Source organism: Anolis sagrei, chromosome X (genome assembly GCF_037176765.1).
Source record: "Anolis sagrei isolate rAnoSag1 chromosome X, rAnoSag1.mat, whole genome shotgun sequence".
Lineage (NCBI taxonomy): Eukaryota > Metazoa > Chordata > Lepidosauria > Squamata > Dactyloidae > Anolis > Anolis sagrei.
The window spans coordinates 79,077,683-79,101,089 of NC_090034.1; the positions used below are offsets into that span (position 1 = coordinate 79,077,683).

General features: G+C 42.3%; 1 protein-coding gene across 3 annotated transcripts in view; it reads left to right on the forward strand.

The window, feature by feature from the left end:
• PHACTR4 (phosphatase and actin regulator 4) overlaps nt 1-23,407 on the forward strand; it is a 123,171-nt gene that overhangs the window by 94,055 nt on the left and 5,709 nt on the right. For all 3 annotated transcript variants that reach the window (XM_067460559.1, XM_060784281.2, XM_067460560.1), the window contains 6 exons: nt 9,064-9,643; nt 12,994-13,211; nt 14,175-14,331; nt 17,361-17,416; nt 20,355-20,416; nt 20,861-20,998. In XM_067460559.1, coding sequence (XP_067316660.1) covers nt 9,064-9,643; nt 12,994-13,211; nt 14,175-14,331; nt 17,361-17,416; nt 20,355-20,416; nt 20,861-20,998 — 1,211 coding nt within the window. The remainder of the gene's footprint in view (nt 1-9,063; nt 9,644-12,993; nt 13,212-14,174; nt 14,332-17,360; nt 17,417-20,354; nt 20,417-20,860; nt 20,999-23,407) is intronic.

Genomic DNA, 23,407 nt, shown 5'->3' on the forward strand with positions numbered 1-23,407 from the left:
TTGGGGAGTCTGTTCACCACTTCTTGGTGGTGGCCCACAAACGGGGGGCCACCACCAAGAAGGCCCTGTCTCTCGTCCTTGCCAGTCGCGTTTGCGAAGGAGGCAGAATCGAGAGCAGGGCCTCCCCGGACGATCTTAGACTTTGAGGTGTATCGTACAGAGAGATATGTTCGGACAAGTGAGCTGAGCCAGAACCATATAGGGCTTTGCTGCTGCCAGTTTTTCTAATACCCTTGGATGTAGTCCAATCCAACGGATTTTATTGGTGAAGTTGAGATTTTATGGACCATAATTTGCATTTACACTATTTGCATTGTCAGAGTCACGCCTATCTCACCACTTGTTGGGCCTTCTGATCTCACTTTTGTTTCTTCTTCTTATAACCGTGCTGTAAACACTTTAAACAACTGATTTTAAAGTCGTTATAACTCATTTTAGTGTTTCTGCATATTTATAGTTACTAGTTTGAGGACCAGGTGGTGCCTGGGTTATTTGAGAAAGGCATGGTTTCTTTTTCGAAGTTTGGTAATATTTGTTTGATAATGCATAACGCTATTTATTAGAAAAAAGCTAGTCTTTGCTTTTGTTTTTTTATGAATGCTCCCATTAGAAAAGGCATAAGGATTTGGGTGAACTACAATTCCCAGAATCGTGGGTCAATCCTTTCCAAACCTACTATTTTTCAATGTTGGCCATGTTGGGTCTATGTGCCAAGTTTGGCCCAGATCTGATATCAGCTGGGTTCAGTGCTCTTTGGATAATGGTGAACTACAACTCAGCCTCTGTATGCTTGTCCACTACGCCCTGCCTCATGTACAGAGGAAGAATTGTTGGAGGTTACAGACAATGCCATTGCTGGGTTGTTGAAGGTTTTTCTGGGTTATATGGCCATGTTCTAGAGGCATTTTCTCCTGACGTTTCGCCTGCATCTATTGCAAGTATCCTCAGAGGTAGTGAGGTCTGTTGGAAGTAGGAAAATGGGTTTATATATCTGTGGAATGACCAGGGTGGGACAAAGGACTCTTGTCTGCTGGAGCTAGGTGTGAATATTTCAACTGACCACCTTAATTAGCATTTGATGGCTTGGAAGTGCCTGGGGGAATCTTTTGTTGAGAGGTGATTAGATGTGCCTGATTGTTTACTCTCTGTTGTTGCTGTTGCCCATTTCTAAGACAGCTGGCGTTGTCCGTAGATGCCTCCAAGTTCATATGGTCAGCATGATTGCATGAAGTGCTGTTACCTTCCCACCTATTGATTTACTCACATTTGCATATTTTCAGACTGCTAGGTTGGCAGAAGCTGTGGCTGACAACGGGAGCTCAGCCTGCTCCATGGATTCGAACCACTGACCTTTTGGTTCATTAGTGCCCCTTTTAACCTTCATCTAAGTTTAATTGCCCTATCACTGAGATGGCAGGTTTTGGTTTTTTTTAGTTTGCATCTGGGGAAAAGATTTAGGGCAGAAAAAATGTGATGCTCTAGTTTTGTAGCCAAGGCCTCTTTATATGGCAAGTGACTGCACAAAGGAACATAACCTTGGCTACAAAAGTAGAGAGATGCATTTTTTCTGTCCTAAATCTCTTCCCAAAAAGACAAAAGCTACAGCAATGTCAACAATAAAAAAAATTAAAACCAGAGGAAGGTTTAAAAGGGCCGCAGTATAGCTCCAGTATTTCTGTTGCAGCTCCAGACTGCAAGACCCATTGACCATTTGCCAGAAATTCAACAACCTCTGGACCAATTAATGTATAGCTTGGGAATGTAAACAGTGATAGCAAAGTTCTGTCAGGGCTTTATGAAAGAATGTGTGTAGCGCGCCCAACCCAGCAATGTGTAGGAAAAGTCCTCAAATAGAGCGCCTGAAGTTTTCAAGGTAAACATTGTAAGTAAATCTTGTGATCTCACATCTGTTTTTACTCATTTGCTTAGAATTTTGTAAGACAGGTTTCATAGTTCTGTTTAGATAAAGGGTTAGAAGGCATGATCATCAAGTTTGCAGACAACACCAAATAGTCAATACTCCAGAAGACAGGAGCAGAATTCAAAGTGACCTGAACAGATTAGAGCAGTGGTTCTCAACCTGGGGTCCCCAGAAGTTTTTGGCCTACAACTCCCAGAAATCATAACAGCTGATAAACTGGCTGAGATTTCTGGGAGTTGTAGGTCAAAAACATCTGGGGACCCCAGGTTGAGAACCACTGGATTAGAGAGATGATGGGCCAAAACTAACAAAAGGAAGTTCAACAGGGACAAATAAAAGATACTCCACTTGGGCAGAAAAAAAAGAAATGCAAAGATACAGAATGGGGACGATGCCTGGCTCAACAGCAGGACATGTCGACAAGATCTTGGGAGTCCTCATGGGGAGGAAGGGGAACAGGAGCCAGGAATGTGATGTGGCAGCTAAAAAAGCCAAAGGGATTTTGGCGTGCATCAAGAGGAGTCGTGCCTAGATTCAGGGAAGTCATGCTCCTCCTACTCTATTCTGCCTTGGTCAGAACACACCTGGAATCACACTGTGTCCAGTTCTGGGCACCACAATGGAAGGGAGATGTTGACTCTAAGCTAGAATGTGTCTAGAGCAGGGCAACTCAAAGGATGAAGGGTCTGGAGAATAAGCCTTATGAGGAGTGGCTTAAAGAGCTGAGCATGTTTAGCCTACAGAAGAGAAGGCAGAGAGGAGACATGAGGAGGGCCAGGGATGAAAAGGTGAGGGGAAGTCATAGGGCGGAGGGAGCAAGCTTGTTTTCTGCTGCCCTGCAGACTAGGACACAATGGAACAATGTCTTCAAACTACAGGAAAGGAAAGAGATTCCACCTGAACATGAGGAAGAACTTCCTCATGATGAGAGCTGTTCAGCAACGGAACTCGAACTCTCTCTCTCTCTCTCTCTCTCTCTCTCTCTCTGTGTGTGTGTACCAGAGTATGGTGGCGGCTTCTTCTTTGGAGGTTGGATGGCCATCTGTCGAGGATGCTTTTAAATGTGATTTTCCTGCTTCTTGGCAGAATTGATTTGGACTGGATGACCCACCAGGTCTCTTCCAACTCTGTTTCCTGCAAGGTGGTAACCTTGGGCTTGATATAGAATACGTTTGTTTATGGCAAACAAGACAATGGCAAATTCTGACCTTATGACCACCTAAGAGGAGGAGGACATACATGACAAGCACTGAGAAGCAACCTACTAATGTGACAAGCACTTAGCTAAGTGATTGTGTGTACAGGAAGTTCCCAAGTTGCGAGCAAGCTGGGTTCTGTAGGTTTGCTCTTGAGTTGAATTTGTATTTAAGTTGGAACAAGTACATTTTAAAGTGTAACTCCGGCCAAAATTCTCTATATATTAGTTCTGGATGGCATAGGGAAGGATGAAAAGACACCCCTGTGGTGTTTCCTTTGCTGTCTGTCCCTGTTCAGAAGACTTCACCTCACTTTCTGTCCCTGTGAGAACTGGATTTTGATAAAAATTGCTTGTTGTGTAAACAAGGACTGAGGATAAAGCATCTTTGGAGACACCTTTTCCCCATGATCATAACTCTTTCAGGAGTGAATTTCCTTTCCGAAGGGTAGATTTCCTTCCACTTCCTCTAGTCTCAGCCCCATTCTTAACTATGAATCATTTGTAAGTTGGATATTTGTAACTCAGGGACTGCCTGTATATATATGATTTGGTTGGGAGTGCAGGCAGAGTTTGGAAAATAGACTTTTGGGCCAAAAACCATGGTGGGTAAACTAGTCCGAAAGGTCACTTCTACAAACGCTGGGTGATGAGTGGGATTGGTAGTGCAATAGCAACAATCGATTGATCAGTCGGGTGAACTGTGTATCTGTTTTATTTCTTTATAAAATGTATACATATGACTAAAACTGTCAAACTGAACAGTTAGTCTTCATCAACACGAATGAAATATTGACAGAAAGAAATGGTCTTAAGAATTCTTTTCCAAGCTAGGGAGTTTTCTGTAAAAACACACACAGAGAGACTTCCTGGAGGAGGCATCCTCCAAGGGTGGAACCACTACAGAAAGGCTCTCCAATGAAGTCTGATTCTAGAACATGAAAGATGTGGAGAGTGGGTTAGGATGAGCATTAATGGTTCAAGAGCATCCTAAAGCTTTCAGCAAAACATGCTGTGTTTGAGACCATTCAAAGCTTTCCTGGCATCTTGCAGCAAGTCCTGAACCAGTGCCTGGCCACTGTGACAGTTTGGATGAGGGCGAGCAAATTGAAGTTGAATCCAGACAAGACAGAGGTCCTCCTGGTCAGTCGCAAGGCCGAACAGGGTATAGGGTCACAACCTGTGCTGGATGGGGTTGCACTCCCCTTGAAGGCACAGGTTTGCAGCTTGGGGATCCTCCTGGACTCATAAATGAGCCTGGAATCCCAGGTTGTAGCGGTGGTCAGGGGAGCTTTCACACAATTAAAACTTGTGCGCCAGCTGTGCCCGTATCTTGGGAAGTCAGACTTGGCCACAGTGATCCACGCTCTCGTTACATCTAGGATAGACTACTGCAGTGCACTCTACGTGGGGTTGCCTTTGAAGACTGTCCGGAAGCTTCAAATAGTCCAACGAGAGGCAGCCAGGTTAATAACTGGGGTGGCGTACAGGGAGCATATAACTCCCATGTTACGCCAGCTCCACTGGCTGCCTGTTTGCTACTGGGCACAATTCAAAGTGCTGACTTTGGCCTATAAAGCCCTAAACGGCCCTGGCCCAATTTACCTGTCCGAACGCATCTCCCCCTATGAACCATCGCAGAGATTCAGATCCTCCGGGGAGCCCTGCTTTCCGTCCTGCCATTATCACAGGCGCGATTGGTAGGGACGAGAGACAGGGCCTTCTCGGTGATTGCCCCCTGGGTATGGAACTACCTTCCTGGTGAGATCAGGTCGGTCCCCTCCCTCCTGTACCTTAGAAGGATGGTAAAAACTTGGCTGTAGGACCAGGCTTTCGGGACAGGGCAATAAAGCAGCAATAGGAAAGATTACTAGGCCAATTAGATTTGATGCTGATGACTAGGGCGGTTTTAAATGGTGTGTTTTAATATTGAGATAAATGTTTTTAATGTTTATGTTTGCATATATGAATTTGTGTCCCGGCATTGAATATTTGCCGTATATATGCTGTATTCTGCCCTGAGTCCCTTTTGGGGTGAAAAGGACGGAATATAAATGTTTTAAATAAATAAACAAATCTTGTTTTGTTGATCCAGAGTAGATTTCTTAAAATCTTTGGGAGACGGATTCAAGTGTGTTTGTGTTTGTGTGCGTGTGTGCATTTACACGCACCTTCACAGGATAAGTAGCAGCGAAAGAAAGAAAGAAAAAACCCTGCGTGTCCTGTTGCTCTTTAGGCTGAACAGTTAATTTAAGATTTTGTGGCCCAAACTCTACTTTTAAGAATTACTGGAAGCGATTCCATCTTGTTTTGCTTGTTTGTGAGCAGTCTGTAGAACCTCCCAGCAGCTCTATGGCTGTCATAATAGCTTTTTGCCTCACAGAAGCATGCGATCCCACTACCACAGAAAGGCAATGCCATTGATATGTTTTGGCAACTGCTACACATAATATATCAAACCCCAAAACAATAGATAAGGCTATTAAGAACATGCAGTAAAACTAAACCATTGTTGAGTAGCATTTTGAGAGCGCTCTCCTTTTTATCCTTTGGCTTCTCCTGACTGTTAAGCTCATTTCCACTTATCGCCTATAAACACCTGGCAAATTTTGCTTTCCATTGGATGAATAAGGCAGCTTTCTGCAAATTGATTCCCTCCATTAGGCATGCAGGCTGAGGATTTTGGGGCCTATAAATCCAAATTCCTTGGAGAGCACTGGGTGGAAATAACAAATCTAAGGATTTTTAAAAGAACCTTTTATTAGAATTTGGCTTCTTCTTATCATTGGGCTTGTGTAACTTCCTAAATCTTTTTCTGTGACATATTTATTTATTTATTTATTTATTTATTTATTTATCGTGTCGGCAGCAACCAGACATTTGTATTATATTTTTAACAAAACAAACAAACAAACACACAAAACACAAAGTTTGCAAGCTTGGTAGTTGATTAAATGTCCTTTGACCAGTATCTGGCCACTTGGAGTGCCTCTGGTGTTGCCGCAAGGAGGTCCTCCATTGTGCATGTAGCAGGACTCAGGTTGCATTGCAGCAGGTGGTCTGTGGTTTGCTCTTCTCCACACGCATGTCGTGGATTCCACTTTGTAGCCTCATTTCTTAAGGTTGGCTCTGCATCTCGTGGTGCCAGAGCGCAGTCTGTTCAGCGCCTTCCAAGTCGCCCAGTTTCTGTGTGCCCAGGGGAAGTCTCTCATTTGGTATCAGCCATTGATTGAGGTTCTGCGTTTGATCCTGCCACTTTTGGGCTCTCGCTTGCTGGGGTGTTCCAGCGAGTGTCTCTGTAGATCTTAGAAAACTATTTCTTGATTTAAGTCCTTGACATGCTGGCTGATACCCAAATAAGGGATGAGCTGGAGATGTCACTGCCTTGGTCCTTTCACTATTGGCTGCTACTTCCCGGCAGATGTCAGGTGGTGCAACACCGGCTAGACAGTGTAGTTTCTCCAGTGGTGTAGGGCGCAGACACCCCGTGATAATGCAGCATGTCTCATCAAGAGCCATATCCACTGTTTTAGCGTGGTGAGATGTGTCCCACACTTGGCATGCATACTCAGCAGCAGAGTAGCATAGCGCAAGGGCAGATGTCTTCACTGTGTCTGGTTGTGATCCCCAGGTTGTGCCAGTCAGCTTTCGTATGATATTGTTTCTAGCACCCACCTTTTGCTTGATATTCAGGCAGTTGTTCTTGTAGGTCAGAGCACGATCCAGAGTGATTCCCAGGTATTTGGGTGCGCTGCAATGCTCCAGTGGGATTCCTTCCCAGGTAATCCTCAGAGCTCGAGATGCTTCTCTGTTCTTCAGGTGAAAAGCACATGTCTGTGTTTTAGATGGATTAGGGATCCGCTGGTTTTACCTGTAATAGGCAGTAAGAGCACCTAGAGCTTCAGAGAGCTTCTGTTCAACCATCTCAAAGCTCCCTGCTTGAGCGGTGATGGCACGATCATCAGCATAGATGAAACTCTCTTCTGTCCCTTCTGACAGTGGATGGTCATTTGTGTAGATGTTGAACATGGATGGAGCAAGCATGCTCCCCTGAGGCAGGCCGTTCTTCTGTTTCCGCCATCTGCTTCTCTGGCTCTAGAACTCAACAAAAAAGCTCCTGTTTTGTAGCAGGTTTCCTATGAGGCGGGTGAGGTGGTAGTCCTTTGTGATATTATACATTTTTCTCAGGAGGAGGCGGTGGTTTACAGTATCATAAGCCGCTGACAGGTCTATGAAGACAGCTCCTGTGATCTGCTGCCTTTCAAAGCCATCTTCTATGTGCTGAGTCAGGTTCAGCACTTGCGATGTGCAGCTTTTGCCTTTCCTGAAGCCAGCTTGCTGTGGAATCAGACATTGGTCTATTTTTTTCATAATTCTATGCAAAATAAGTCTCTCCAGCACTTTGTAGAGGTGGCACAACAGGGAGATTGGTCTATAGCTTTTTGGATCATTATAGTCTTTGCCTGGCTTCAAGATGGCGATGACTCCTGCTTTCCTCCAGATTTTGGGGATCTGACAGGATGCAGTGCAGTAGTTCATCAGTTCCAGCAGCCAGCGCCTTGCTTTTGGGTCAGAGTTCTTGATTTGTTCCATCCGTAGATCATCCAGACCAGCTGCTTTGCCATTTTTACATTTATTGAGAGCCATGCCCAATTCAGTAGATGTAAAGTGTTCATGAAGGTTGTTGTTCTCAATCTCTAGTTGTCTGGCTATTGGTTTTTCTCTACTTTGGTGGCAAGGCTGGGTTTCCCATTCTTCAAGAGTTGGTGTGCTATCTGATCTGCCTTTATGTTGGCATGGGTATTAGTTTGTGAGGGGGGGGGGGTCATTGCTCAACTGTCTTAGCAGCCTCCACGCCTTCTGGCTGCTCCTGCCCATGTCGACCTCTGTGATCAGTTTGATCCACATTCATTTTTTAATTAATTTTGCTAGTTTGCTTGGTGTGATGTACCAAGCAAACTAGCAAGCAAACTCTAATGTTTGAAGCCAGCTCGGGTCGGAGTGAGCTTCCGACCAATTTGTGTAGCTTGCTGTCGATCTTTGCAGCCTGAAAGACAGTTGCATCTGTCAAGTAGGAAATTTAGGTACCGCTTATGTGGGGAGGCTAATTTACAAAGCCATAAAAAAAATTCCAGTAAGCATGCAAAGAATGAGGAAGTACTTCATCAGTGTCACAAATGGACGGTGAAGCGACAGCTCCCCTGGTGGCCAGAATACCCTCATGAAAAAGCTGGAATGTTAAATAGCCTCTGTGTGTCTGTCTATATATGTTGTGTATCTATGGCATTGAATGTTTGCCATGTATATGTACATTGTAATCTGCCCTGAGTCCCCTGACGGGTGAGAAGGGCGGAATATAAATACTGTAAATAAATAAATAAATAAATATGCATATGTATATTTCAATTTTATGTTCCAAATCTTTTCCCATTCCAGTTGCATGACCCACATTCGCTGGCCATTTCATCATACAGTCCTTGACACATTCCATTTCTGTTGCCCATTCCAGCAATATCTTCTAGATCTTTGTAATTAATTTACTTTTTGTCTTCATTACTTTGTCCCAATAGGTTTCCTTTTCAACAAATCCTTTCCTCTTGTCTTCGTTATAGTATTCCCTTATTTGCATGTATTGGAACCACGAGATATCACTCTGTAGTAAGCTCAATTCTTACTACAATTTCATCATAAAGTTTAGACACAGCTTTTAACTTGGTTTTATTAACATCATTGAATTTATTATTATGGTGTTCATGCAATCTGCTTTATTGTCGAATGCTCTGTTTTGTTCATTTTGAATTGTTTTAGTCTATTGTTGTATTTTACTGCATTGAATGTTTACCTTTTATGCTGTGATCTGCCCTGAGTCCCCATGGGGAGATAGGGCAGGATAGAAATAAAGTTTTCCTTCCTTACTCACTTATGCTCTCTCTCTCTTCTTTTCCAGCTGAATTATCTCAAGCTATTTCCAGTGGCACAGCACTGTCAAAGCCCTCTCCGCCTTTGCCCCCCAAGAGAGGCGTCCCATTGAATACATCTTCAGCGGCCGAATCAGCCGCCACTCCCAAGTCACCGAATGAGAAGATCATGCCACCTTACCCTTCCTCACTACCACCGTACATGTTTCCGCCTCACTCACCCTCCTCCCTTTCATCCCCTTTGCCCCCACATATTGCCTCAGAGCCCCCATATGTACCACCACCTCCTACCTCCATCCATGAGGCAGAGCTTCCTGTTTCCACAGAACTGTGGGTGGAGGCCCAACAGGATGGGCTGCCAGTGGCAGATATGGCCAAGAGATTGCCTGAGCAAGGATTCAGGGAGCCTCACATGATTCCCCGGCTGCCCCAACTTCCGCTGCACATTCGCATCCAGCAGGCGCTGACCAGCCCGCTGCCAGCCACCCCGCCTGCCGATGGCTCGTACAGGGCTCACTCACTGCTCTTTGAGAATGACAGCTACAGTGACGACAACAGTAGCCTGGCCAGGACAAGATCGTTGCCAGTGACCATAGAAATGCTGAAAGTGTGAGTTGCAAAACAGTTCCGACCCCTTTTTCTTTTCATTCAGAGACTTTTGCAGGGCTGTGACTCCCAGAATCCCCCTCCCTTATTTCTCAAGTGTCATGTTTGGGTCCTGGAACCTAAATCGCAAGGCCGAACAGGGTATACGGCTACAGCCTGTGTTAGATGGGGTTATTTATTTATTTAAAACATTTATATTCTACCCTTCTCACCCCAAAGGGGAGTCAGGGCGGAGCACAGCATATACAAAGCAAACATTCAATGCCGGAACACAAATTCACATACAATACATAAACATTAAAAAACATTTATCAAAATATTAAAATACACAATTTAAAACCGTCCTAGTCATCTGCATCCAATCTAATTGGCCTGGTCATCTCTCCTATTGCTGCTTTATTGCCTTGTCCCGAAAGCTTGGTCCCACAGCCAAGTTTTTACCATCCTTCTAAAGGACAGGAGGGAGGGGCCCGACCTGATCTCACCAGGAAGGGAGTTCCATAGCCGGGGAGCAATCACCGAGAAGGCCCTGTCTCTCATCTCCACCAGTCGTGCCTGTGACAATGGCGGGATGGAAAGCAGGGCCTCCCCAGAGGATCTTAATCTCCACAATGGTTCATAGGGGGAGATGCGTTCGGTTACACTCCCCCTGAAGTCACAGGTCTGTAGCTTGGGAATCATCCTAGACTCATCGTTCAGCCTGGAACCCCCAAGGGGGCTTTCACATGATTAAAACGTGTGTGCCAGTTGCACCTGTACATTGGGAAATCAGATTTGACCATGGTGGTCCACACTCAAATAGACTACTGCAACACACTCTACGTGGGGCTGCCTTTGAAGACTGTTTGGAAGCTTCAAGTAGTTCAATGGGCTGCAGCCAGACTCCTCAAAGGAGTGGTGTACAGGGAGCGCACAATCCCCCATTATGTCAGCTCCACTGGCTGCCAGTTTTCTACCAAGCACAATTCAAAGTGCTGGCTTTAGCCTATAAAGCCCTAAATGGTTCCGGCCCAGCTTACCTGTCTATGAACCACCTCAGAGGTTAATATCTTCTGGGCAGGCCCTGCTCTCGGTCCCACCTCCTTCACAAGGGTGACTGGTGGGCACGAGAGACAGGTCCTTCTCGGTGGTGGCCCCTCAGCTGTGGAACTCCCTCCTCAGGAAATTAGATCAGCCCCCTCCCTCCTGTCTTTCAGGAAGACAGTTAAATCCTGGTTGTGGGACCAAGCGTTTGCACAGTGATTGTGCAACTATTGATAACTAAGTACAATAATGAACAATTACAGATGACAACTGGAATGGCTCCTGATTTATGTTCTCTGATTGTGTGATTTTAAATAACTGTTTTAATTTATATGTTTTAATGATGTTATTTTAATGTGCCATATTTTCTGGTGTATAAGACTACTTTTAAACCCAAGAAAATCTTCTCAAAAGTCGGGGGTCGTCTTAAACGCCGGGAGTCGTCTTATAGGGCAGGTGCTGAAACTTCCAATCCAGATTGGAGAATCTGTGATTGCCACGTATGGCGGGGGGAGCTCAAAAATGGCAGTGGCTGCATCCCTGCCATATGCAGCAACTGTATGAAAGCATTAAGGGTGGCACTGTACAAGTACAGTAGAAGAAAATCCATTAATCAGGATTGGTGGACTTAATGCGGTCCCGATGGTGAGGTGAAGGGGCGCCTCACTGGGAAGGTGTAAATGAAGGGCGGAGCAAGCTGCAGGCACCCAGGGTATGGAAAGAAGAGATAGAGTGGCTCTGGGCCCAGAAAAACACACCTCTTTTACCTGTCTGGCCCGCCCTTGTATCCTATTACCGTACCTCCTCCTCTGCCTCTCAGATCTCGCTCCTGAAGACTGCAGTGAAGCGGTGCAGGTGTGCATGTGCAAGATCTCAGAGGCAGAGAAGGAGGTACAGTAATAGGAAAATCACCATATTGAAATCAAATCTGATGCTTTTAAAAATTTTATTTGGTGTGCGTTGGAAGAGGGGTAGTCTTATACAGAGAGTATATCCCAAACTATATTTTAACTGGAAAAGTTGGGGGTTGTCTTATACACCCAGTCGTCTTATATCCCAGAAAATACAGTATATATTGTTTTATGCTGATATGTGTAATATGGTCATGGTTCTTAATTTATAGTATATGTTATTGTCTAGAAATTATGTTTTGGTCTTCACATTTATGTACGGCATTGAATTTTGACACTATTATGTTTGAAACCGCTTTGAGTTCTCTCGGGGGTGAGAAAAATGGTATATAAATGCAATAAATAAATAGATAGATAGATAGATAAGATAGATAGATTGATGAGATAGATAGATAGATAGATAGATTAGATTAGATAAATTGATTAGATAGATAGATTGATTAGATAGATAGATAGATAGATAGATTAGATAGATAGATAGATAGATAGATAGATTGATTAGATAGATAGATAGATAGATAGATTGATTGATTGATTGATTAGATAGATAGATAGATAGATTAGATAGATAGATAGATAGATAGATAGAAATGCCCAATTTATGGCGCTTCATTCCCAACATGTTTAAAAGCAGACTGTCCCTCCTCCGCTGCAAAACAAAGTTGTGTAGGAAGAACATCATTAGCATTAGGAGTGTATTTATTTCAGAGAGATGTTAGACTTCTCGTGAAAAATCAGCCCTGTTAACTTAGTATAAATAGGGAATAAATAATAATAAACTTTATTGATACTCTGCCACCATCAACCCAAAGGGACTTGAGGTGGGGCTCACAAAAGAAACATTAACCTTGCTTTTGTCAAGGATTTAAAAGTCTGTCCCTCCAAGCTAGGATCAGTTCTACACTGCCTATACATTTCTGTCAGCTTGGAAGAAACTCATATGGAAGCAAAGAAGGTAGACTTGGGGCTAGATAGGAACCGCAAACACAGCCTTAGGGGCTGTCTTCATAGCAGAGAACGAAAACAGAACAATGCTATCAAGACAACTATTTTAATCTCAATTTAAAAAATATTTTAAGTCTTGATCTTTCTCAAGATCTTTCTTAGTGCATGTACTGGCCTTTAGGCATGCTATCTGGCAGACCTTCCTTCAGCCAGGTACTTCTCAAATGTACCAATCCCTTCCCAATGTCTACTTCAGGGCAGAGCATGTTCTAGAGCCCAAAGGACCACACTGCTTAATTTTCACCTCCTCCAGAGCTCTATGCCCCTGCTATTGTGGCTACCCACACCACGTCAAGCTGTGGTGTGGGTAGCCACCCCTTCTTTCAATAAAGGTCAATTGACCTGAAGTTTGAAAAAACTGAAACAATAATTGCATTCCTTGTTGTTACTTATAATTATATTCCTTGTTATTAGTCCAGATGATGAGGAAGAGGACCAAGAAGAAGGCGTTCATCATTCCAATTCTTCCAGTTCCAGCGTTTACATTGGAGATACCCCGACCGTTACAGTAATTCCCAGGCTCATACTCCAGACTGTGCAGGATGAAGAGGAGGGGCCAAGTGATTCGGACTCCGAGGGACCAATTCTGTATAAGGAGGAAGAGGAAGACGAGGAAGATGAAAGCCAAAACAGTAAGGCTGTTACTGGATTCATGTCAATATGCAGAATCAAGGGATATTTTTTTCAATAAAAACCACCCTATCTTTGTGTGCCAGCCCTGGAAATAGATGCTACTGGGGAAGCCCTTGTTGGGCGAGTGGGCTTATTAAAAGAGGACCCTCCTCATAAATGTGCAACAGAATAACTTATTAGCAGCAGCGTGATCCAACACCAGTAGCCAAAAGTGATCAAAAGAACAAAAAAACATACACCAATGTTATCTCTTCCATAGGAGGCGTCTCTTTATAGCAAAATAATATGGTTGCACTATTTACGAGAACCAGGTTTCCTCAACATAGATAAAGTTCAACCTTCACACACAAGGGGCCTGCCTCACACTGAGGCCTTTCTCCCACAGTGAGGCCTACTATCACTGAGACCTATTCTCCCACTGAGGCGTTCTCTCACACAGAGAGGCTTGTCTCAGACTGAGGCTATTAATCAACAGGCACACCTTCTTATATTGAACTACAAAGGTGAGTCAGTGCATCCGTTTAACCCTTTCAGTACTTGACTCACATTTTTATAATTAAAAATACCTAGTTAATTTTTAATATTTCTGACAGCCCTGTCATTAGGGAAACTAAGGTGGCCGTAGGAGACATTGTTTTCAAGCAGCAGGAAGTTGTTAGAGGAAATTCCTGTATATTCTGCAGCCTGTCCCATGTCTCCTCCTAAGCTATCCTTTTGCCTTCAGGTGTAACCAAAAATGCTGTGCCTTTACCAATTGAAAGGGTTTTTAACAGCGAATGGGAGTTGGGGCTGGTGTTTTTTTGGTTTCAGGCACCAACATGCTGTTGGTTGGCCTTGCTAAAGTCATAATTTGTGATTTACCCTGCAGCCCATAAGCTGTCATAATGTGACCTGAAAGGATGGGCAGCCATCTTTTTATGTTTGGTGATGAATTCTGTCTTTCTCTTCCCCTCCCTCCCAAGCTGCACTCGCCAATAAAGTGAAAAGGAAAGATACTCTGGCCATGAAAATGGGCGGTATGGTCCCCCAGCGTGAATCTCTAGCAGAGAACACATTTCCTCGAAAGAGCAAGGAAGAATGGAATGAAATTCGGCAGCAAATTGGAACAACACTGACCAGGTAGCTGTCCTTCTCTTCCTTTTTGGAAACAGATGGTAAATCCTCCCACCAAAAGCCCCCCTTCTGTGATTGGCCAGTATAGCGAAATGCTATTATAAATCATGCCACTTGCCACCACTGTAATAAAGTAAGTATAATATACCCCACAGCTGAACTCCACTGTAAAGGATTATATATAATATCACACCACTGGACACCAGTATAAAGGATTATATCACAGCCAGTAACGCAAGGCTGGAGGCTTATTAGTATTATGGCTAGGCAGGATGGATCTTCCCCAGAGATTTTCTTTCTTCACAAAATCCCACCCCTGTGCCTCCAGTATGGTAGCGAGATGATGTTAGATATGTGTATTGGTAGAGTGAACACTGCTTGTCTTTAAGCTTTCTTGCAGATTAAAGCTGCCACCAACCTAAGTAGTTTTAGGATTTTAAAATGAGTATTTGAGGTAAACTTTTCCCACTCCTGCCAACACTGCTTTTTCCCTGGCTCCCAAGAAGACTGTTTGATAAGAGGCTTTTCTGTAGTAGCAAGATGGTAAAAATGCTGGAATTGTCACAAAGGCTTGATGATAGAATGATGCACAGTAGAGATCTTTGGAAAGTTAAATAGAATAAGATTTATTTATTAAAAAAAGACAACAAACTACTTCTGAGAGATACAAAAAGCATGACTTGTTATAGAAGTAATTCAGCTTGATGGTTGCTTGAATAAGTTTCTTCACTTAGTTACAGGCAGAGCTAATCAAACAGATCCCACTGTTGGCAACAAAAACCCTCACCCTACTTCAGAGAAATAGTAATGAGTTCTGACTAACCTATCCTAGGTAGTCCCTGGGGTATTAGCTTACTCTTCCCTAGAGTTCTTCCTGCTAACTAACCCAGCCCGGAGAGACAATCTCTTGTGCTAACGCTCACAAGAAATCCGATTGCTGTCTGGCCCTTTTCTTGTCAGCTCACAGCAATCCTAGGAGACTCCAAACTCCTCCCATCTTCCAACTCTCCTCACTCAAGGTGGCTGCTTCCCTGGCATAAACTCCCAAAATGGAGGTTTGCCATACTGTTATCCAGGCTTCCTTTCCGCCCACTAGATAAGATTCACTACAGCCAGCCTCTCAGCCAAGGGAAGGGCTGTTTCTGAGACTCCAAGCAGGAAGGGGAGAGCAGGCGTGCAGACAGGAGCAGAATTCAAAACAATCTTCACAGATTACACTGTTCACCGGAGAAAAAGTTGCGGGCCTGAAAATAGTTGTTATTTTATGATTTTGGGGTGTTAAAAATGAAAATGACATTTAAAAATGTATATTGGCTCTAGTTTTTATGATATAAGCAATCACGTGATCACGTATGGTTGAAAAAATGCATGTTGCAACTTACACTATGGAAGATTCTAGAAAGTTGCGGGCCTGAAAATAGCTGTTCTTTTATGATTTTGGGGTGCTGAAAACGAAAATGACATTTAAAAATGTATATTGGCTCTAGTTTTTATGATATAAGCAATCATGTGATCACATATGGTTGAAAAAATGCATGTTGTGGCTTACACTATGGAAGATTCTAGAATACTCTAGAAAGTTTGATGACGCAGTATTAGTGCCGTGTGCAAAAGCCAGAAAGCCCTATATAAGGCCAGACTTTCGAACGGTGAGGGTCAGTCAGTTGAAGACTGAGAGAGTATCGTTAAACATCATTTTAGATTGTTCTTTTTACTGTAGTTATGCCTCGCACGTGTGTAAATAAAGCACTATGTAAAAAAGATATCAAGGTAAATGGACTCCGTCAATGCTGTCAGACTACTGCTGGAGCATTGTAAGAGACAATCCTTTCCTTGAATACAAAAGAAAAGTCAAGAGAAGCAAACAGGATATAAACTAAAGTCACGATTAAAGCGACATTTAAACTTTCAGACTTTTCAACTACATTAGGCCTACTAATATAGTTTCTTGCTGCACAAACATAAACAATAGACTAATTAAACAAATATTTCTCATGTATAAACTATTGGCAATATAATTTGACTAAAATTTAGTAAATATTCACGGTTTATATACATGCAGTAAGGTTAGGCGCATTATCATAATATTAACGAATTACCTATTGTGGAGAAAATTGAAATAGCTGTTGCATAAAAACCAGAGCCAATTAATACATTTAATCATTATATTTGAATTCAGCATGTTAAATTTATTAAGAAACGGCACATTTTGTTTCCGCAACTGAGAAAAACTGAAAATTTGTAGAACAGTGTTATAGAGATGATTGGTCAAAGCTAACACAATAAAGTTCAGCAGTGACATAAGCAAGATACTCCACGTAGGCAGAAAAAAATGAAAAGCAGATATACAGAATGGAGGACGATGCCGGGCTCAAGAGCAGAACATGTGAAAAAGATATTGGAGTCCTCGTGGGGAGGAAGGTGAACATGAGCTAACAATGTCATGCGGCAGCAAAAACAAAAAACAAACAAAAAAAAAAACGCCAATGGGATGCATAAAAAGGAACCATTCGCTGAAATCCTTTGGAATTGTCCGCAAATCAAAAGTTTCAGATGTGTTGAGAAGCATCTGATTAACATATATGAAGATTATATGCTAGGTTTTTAAAAACTAGCATATGTATTGCTTTATCCCTAAAGATTCTTAATGCTTATGATTTGCATTGTTTCCTTACAATTACAGCAAGTCCCTTTTTTATGCAAACAACTATTTATTTTTGATAACAAGAATTTAACATGTGTATGTATATGTATCTGTGTTTACATTTTTGTTTGTACATATATATACTTCTATATCTTTTCATTTGAACTCTAAACTGTGAGATATGATGTGTAATGTAAAACAGATTACTGAGGCACAACACAGAAACAATTTCTGGCACTTTAATGAAGTGGCCATTGGGATAACTATATTAGGGCAGACTCATGTATATCAGACTGGAGAGTGACAATAAATTGGTTCATATTTTGAACAGAAACCACCATATTACAGCAAGTGCTTTAACTGTGATTTTCTCCTCTTTCTTTTAAATAAGGCGGCTAAGTCAGAGGCCAACACCAGAAGAACTGGAGCAAAGGAATATACTCCAACGTGAGTAACAACTGTTTGAATTACTGCTTGGAACTACTGTCCAAATTATCTGCAATATGTGGTTTTATTGTTTTCTAGGTGCAAACTATTGTCTTTGGTCATTATTCCAAGTACAGAGTATAGGTTGCATCTGCTGCTCCCGACGTGCTGCCTTTTTGCCGCCATGCCTGTGACTTTCATGGACTATTTAAATTTGAATTCCCAGGGACCTCAATGCTTTAATATCTTATAGATGCATTTGAATGAAAGAGGGATAAATGACTTGGCAGGGTGTGCACAGAGGCAATGAATCCTCTTGATTTATTATTATTATTATTATTATTATTATTATTATTATTATTATTATTAGACAGGTAGCAAGATGGGCACACAGCAAACAAGACCACTATTCTGGCTTTTGTATTTGATCACACGTTGGATGCTTCCCAAGTGTCTAGGACTGTGTGATGCATTGGCTAATAATGTGTGCAGATCCGAATAGGGTGGCCTTTTGCACCTGACAGATGGTGATATTCTCAGTGCCAATTATTTTTAAGTTCAGGCCAAGGTCTTTAGGCACTGCACCCAGTGTGCCGATCACCACTGGGACCCTCTTGACAGGCTTGTGCCAGAGTCTTTGCAGTTCGATCTTTAAATCCTCATATCATATAAGCTTTTCTAGATGCTTCTCGTTGATTCTGCTGTTGCCTGGGATTGCAACATTGATGATCCATACTTGTTTTTTTCCCCCCACGATCATGAGGACAGGTGTCTTGTGCTCCAAAACTCTGTCAGTCTGAATTTGGAAGTCCCGGAGTAGTTTATTATTATTATTTGTATCCCAATTTATCTCTCTGAAAAACAGGCTCAAGGCGGCTCATGATAAAACCAATACAATATAATTCAAAATTTAAATTAAAACGATAATTTAACAGCATTAAATATTCATAGTATTAAAAATCAACAATTTAAACCCTTAAAACCAATTAATGTAGCTAAGGACTGTCTTCAAGTTCAGCAACACGTAGGAAGTATTTCAGTGGTTTTAGCGAGGGGTTAATAGGCCATGAGTGATAGAAGGCAAGCTTAAGTCCCATTTAACTGCATTCATTGTGAACAATTTTGTAGGATTATGTTAGGCTCAAAATGATCTAAAATAAACAGACCATTCAAATTGGTTTATTTTTCCATTTTTTTCTGAGCTGTGAGCTCTTATTCTATTGAAGGTGTATTATGAATGTTGATGAGCATGAAAGTAATGTTACAACAACTTACTATACTATTTGAGTTAAGAAGTCATAATGGAAGTACATATTAAGAAGAAGGTCATGAGTCGAAGAAAGATATACTGGAACTAGTGACATTTCCAAGTTACAAAAGGAGCTCTTAGATCAATTAAAGGCACTTTTAGAGGCATTTTAGCAGGAAGTTTTAAGGCATTCTCTTATCAGTCCTGAGGCTACCCCATGGTAACAGAAAAGCCAGGAGCAGCAGTACATTTTCAATGTTGCAGCAAGCAACCACATTAAGTTACTTTTCACACCTAGATGGTGTGAATGTATTATGTTTTTGTATATTCTGAAATTATATCCCCCACTTTCCTAGTAAACTCTTTATAACAATACCAATCCTGTAGAAACAATTGAATCAGTATTATGTACTAGCTGTGTCCATTTACGCGTTGCTGTGGCCCAGTCTGGTTAAATGGAAAAGAAAGAAAAGAGAAAGAGCTGGTTTCTAATATATGTAATTTCATAATGCTTGTGGGTATACAATATTTTTGTTATTCCATTGTTTGTGAGATAATAATAATAATAATAATAATAATAATAATAATAAGCCACCCTGAATCCCCTTATGGGGAGAAGGGTGGGGTAGAAATGTACAAAATAAATAAATAAATAAACAAACAAACAATAACGGTGTAAATAATAATACTGACCTATATAATCTATATAATAATAATACTGGTGTATATAATAATAATAATAATAATAATAATAATAATAATAGCAATGATAATGATCTATATAATAATGATCAGTGTGTTTTGGGGAAACCCTTTCCTTCCCTCCTATCTATCTCTCCTTTCCTCTCATTCAGTCCTTCCTTCCTTCTGAGCCTCTAGTCTTCCTGGAGGCGTGGGCATGAGATGGTGCCCTCCTTCCCTCCCCTGGGCACGTGCCCTGCCCCAATCCCTGGCCTGGATTTCCCTACCTGCCCCCACCGGCTTTTCCCGTTCTTCGTCTCCTGGTTCTCCTCCGGAGGGAGGCAGGCAGGCAGGCTCGGTGGGGGTCCACCAGGCCGCGGATCCATAATGGCGGATCCTAACGAGGTCGATTTGCAATGTGTTGCTTGGATGTCCATCAGATGGCGCTGTTTTTGATGCCAAGCATGTTTTTACCTGTCACAGGTGTGACATCTATGTAACAGTTGGTATGTGAATACATAAACACATGTGCCTGTTCAAATGCTACGTTGTGTTCAAATTTCAAAGCAATAGGTGAAGTATTTTGGAAGATTTGAGGTCATTCACAAACGGACATTTACATTTTTATTTATATAAATTTTTTAAATTGTATTTATATACCGTCTTTCTCACCCCTGGGGGAACTCAAGACGGTTTACAACATACTAATGGCAAAAATTCAATGCCAACATACAGTACACAAATAAATCATAATAACTTATTACTACATTTAACTATGAACTTAAAATCAATTGAAACCATTAAACATAAGACATACATAAAATTTAAACATTCAGACAAACCATCAAATCATCCTAATATAAACATTAAAATCCCATGATCCAGAAATCGTATACCATAGCCAATACACATCCAATACACATATCACTGACAATGTGTTTCAGTTTTCATTTATTTATATGAAACTGTGTTGGGAATCGGAAGCCATTTTTAACTTCACTGAAGTTCTCTTTTCTTGGTTCTTCGCAGAAAAAAATGAGGCTGATCGTCAGGCTGAAAAACGGGAGATAAAACGGAGGCTGACCAGAAAGGTATTGACCCGTTGCTATGGCTTCCACCTCCAATATTTGGGGTAGCGACCATTGAAACGTGCTATGTGTGGGTGGGGCACTGCAGTCCAGGTGTGTGTGATATATGACAATAGAGAGGTCATCGGAAAACCCAAACCATGTGGATTTTTTTTGTAAATTGCCTTCGTTTACATTACATTTAACCCACATCTGTTCTGTACATCATGAAGACGCCATGGCGCTGGCTTGCCCGCTCCCTCCACTTCGGGGTTAAATATCTGTGTAGATCAGGCATGGGCAAACTTGGGCCCTCCAGGTGTTTTGGACTTCAATTCCCACAATTCCTAACAGCCTACTGGCTGTTTATATTTACTGGGGCAAAGCAACGGAGTAAACGCTGCCATAGTGTAAGGGCCATGCATAGCAGACTACGTGTCTGGCTCATCATTTCTCTCTGCCTTTCAGCTTAGTCAAAGGCCGACTGTGGCTGAACTTCAAGCCAGGAAGATTCTGAGATTTCACGAATATGTGGAGGTGACAGACGCCCAGGACTATGACAGACGAGCAGATAAGCCGTGGACAAAGCTAACCCCTGCTGACAAGGTAAGACATACCCTGTTCTTCATCTCATTTCACTGCACTCATATATCCCAATACATCCTGTCTGTTTCCAGCTCTGCCGGCTTTACCCAGCCAAAGATCTCCCATTTTCTCAACACAGCCCACTTTTTCAGGATATGTTCACATGATGTCACTTTGTATCCCCTTGAAATCCCACTTTTCCCCTTTGAATTCTTGGGAAGAGAATTCTTGGGAGTCCAAAGACAGGCAGCATGCAGCCCAAGTCATCTTAATGTTATTGCCGAGGCCCCATTAGCCTCCTGTGCCCCCATCACGTAAGAAACAAGCAAATCTGTCTTCCATTCCTGTATTGAAGGGGAGAAGATGAACACATGGCTCTGTATCAGGTATGGGCCAACTTTGGCCCTCCCTCCCGGTGTTTTTTTAGGAATTGTGGGTGCTGAAGTCCAAAACACCTGGAGGGAGAGCCAAGGTTTATTTATTATTTATTTATTTACAGTATTTATATTCTGCCCTTCTCACCCTGAAGGGAGCTCAGGGTGGATCACAATGCACACATACAAATATTCAGTGTTGTTTTAGACATACAGGATCAGGCTGTGACGCAGCTAGTTAGTATCCAGCTGCATTAAATCACTACTGACTGAGATGTCATGAGTTCGAAGCCAGCCTGGGTCAGAGTAAGCTCCCAACCATTAATAGTCTAGCTTGCTGTCGACCTATGCAGCCCAAAAGACAGTTGCATCTGTCAAGTAAGAAATTTAGGTACCGCTTTATGTGGAGAGGCTAATTTAACTAATTTACGACACCATAAAACCTTCCAGCAGCATGCAGAAGAATGAGGAAGTACAAGTGGATGGTGAAGTGGCAGCTCCCCCTGTGGCTGGAACCAAGCATACCCTCATAGGGCCGGAAAAGCTGGAATGTTAAATTGCCTCTATGTCTATATATGTTGTATGCCTAAATGGCATTGCATGTTTGCCATGTATATATGCATTGTAATCTGCCCTGAGTCCCTTGTGGGGTGAGAAGGGCAGAATATAAATATTGCAAATAAATAATAAATAATACAATACAGACAGACCGATAGAGGTATTTTGGCATTTTCCAACTTTGGTGCGTGGAGGTTGTGCTCGATTCCATCTACAGGGGGGGTGCTATTGTGTCGCTACATCCACTATGATGCCAAGCCCTTTTGATCACAGACTTTTCCTCTTTTTCTTTGATTGCCAGCTTTTTTATGGTGTCGTAAAATACCTCCCCACTAAAGCGGTGCCTAATTTCTCTACTCACTTTTTTTGAACCGCTTAGGTGGACAGTGATCTTAGGCTGATGGTCGGGTACGCAATCCGACTTGGGCTTCGAACTTGCCACCTTCTGGTCAGCAGTGATCTATTGCTGCTGGCGATTAACCAGCTATGTTACAGCCCAGGCCATGCCTGCTCTATATTCTATGTCAGGCCTGCACAACCCAAATATTTAACCTTTCCCTTAATGTTGAAACCAGTTTTGTCCATCAACTCTGCTTTATCTTCCGTTTATATATTTTTAGTCAGCATCATTTATCTATATAAATAAAAATGTAATGTTCATTTGTGGGATTAACATAACTCAAAAACCACTGGGTGAATTGACACCAAATTTGGACACAATGCGCCTATTAGGCCAACAAGTGACCATCACGCAAAGAAATTGATTTTGTCATTTGGGAGTTGTAGTTGCTGGGATTTATAGTTCACCTAAAATCAAAGAGCACTCTGAACTCCACCAACGATGAAATAGAACCAAACTTGGCACACAGAACTCCCATGAGCAACAGAAAACCCTGGAAAGGTTTGGTGGGCATTGACTTTGAGTTTTGGAGTTGTAGTTCACCTTCATCCAGAGAGCACTGTGGACTCAAACAATGTTGGATCTGGACCAAACTTGGCACGAATACTTAACATGTTCAAGTGTGAACACTGGTGGAGTTTGAGGAAAATAGGCCTTGACATGTGGGAGTTGTATTTGCTGGGATTTATAGTTCACCTATAATCAAAGAGCATTCTGAACCCCACCAATGAGAGAATTGGGCCAAACTTTCCATACGGAACCCCCATGACGAACAGAAAAATTCTGTGTTTTCTGGTGGTCTTCGGCGACCCTTCTGACACCCCTCATGACCCGCAGGTTGAGAAATGCTGCCTTAAGGCCATCCAGTCCAGGTCTCTTCACCAGGGCAAGAAAACATAATCAAAGCCCTCCTGAGATAGAGCCATCCAGCCATAGATATAGATAAATAGATATGATTCACACACACTCATATATATGCCAGATATAGTATCATAGATTTCAAAGCGACCTCTAAAGAAGGACAATGATATGTGGCATGTTCCAGAGTAGGCAAACCAGACATCAACACTGACTATTAAATGCCCTCTGCTTAAAATA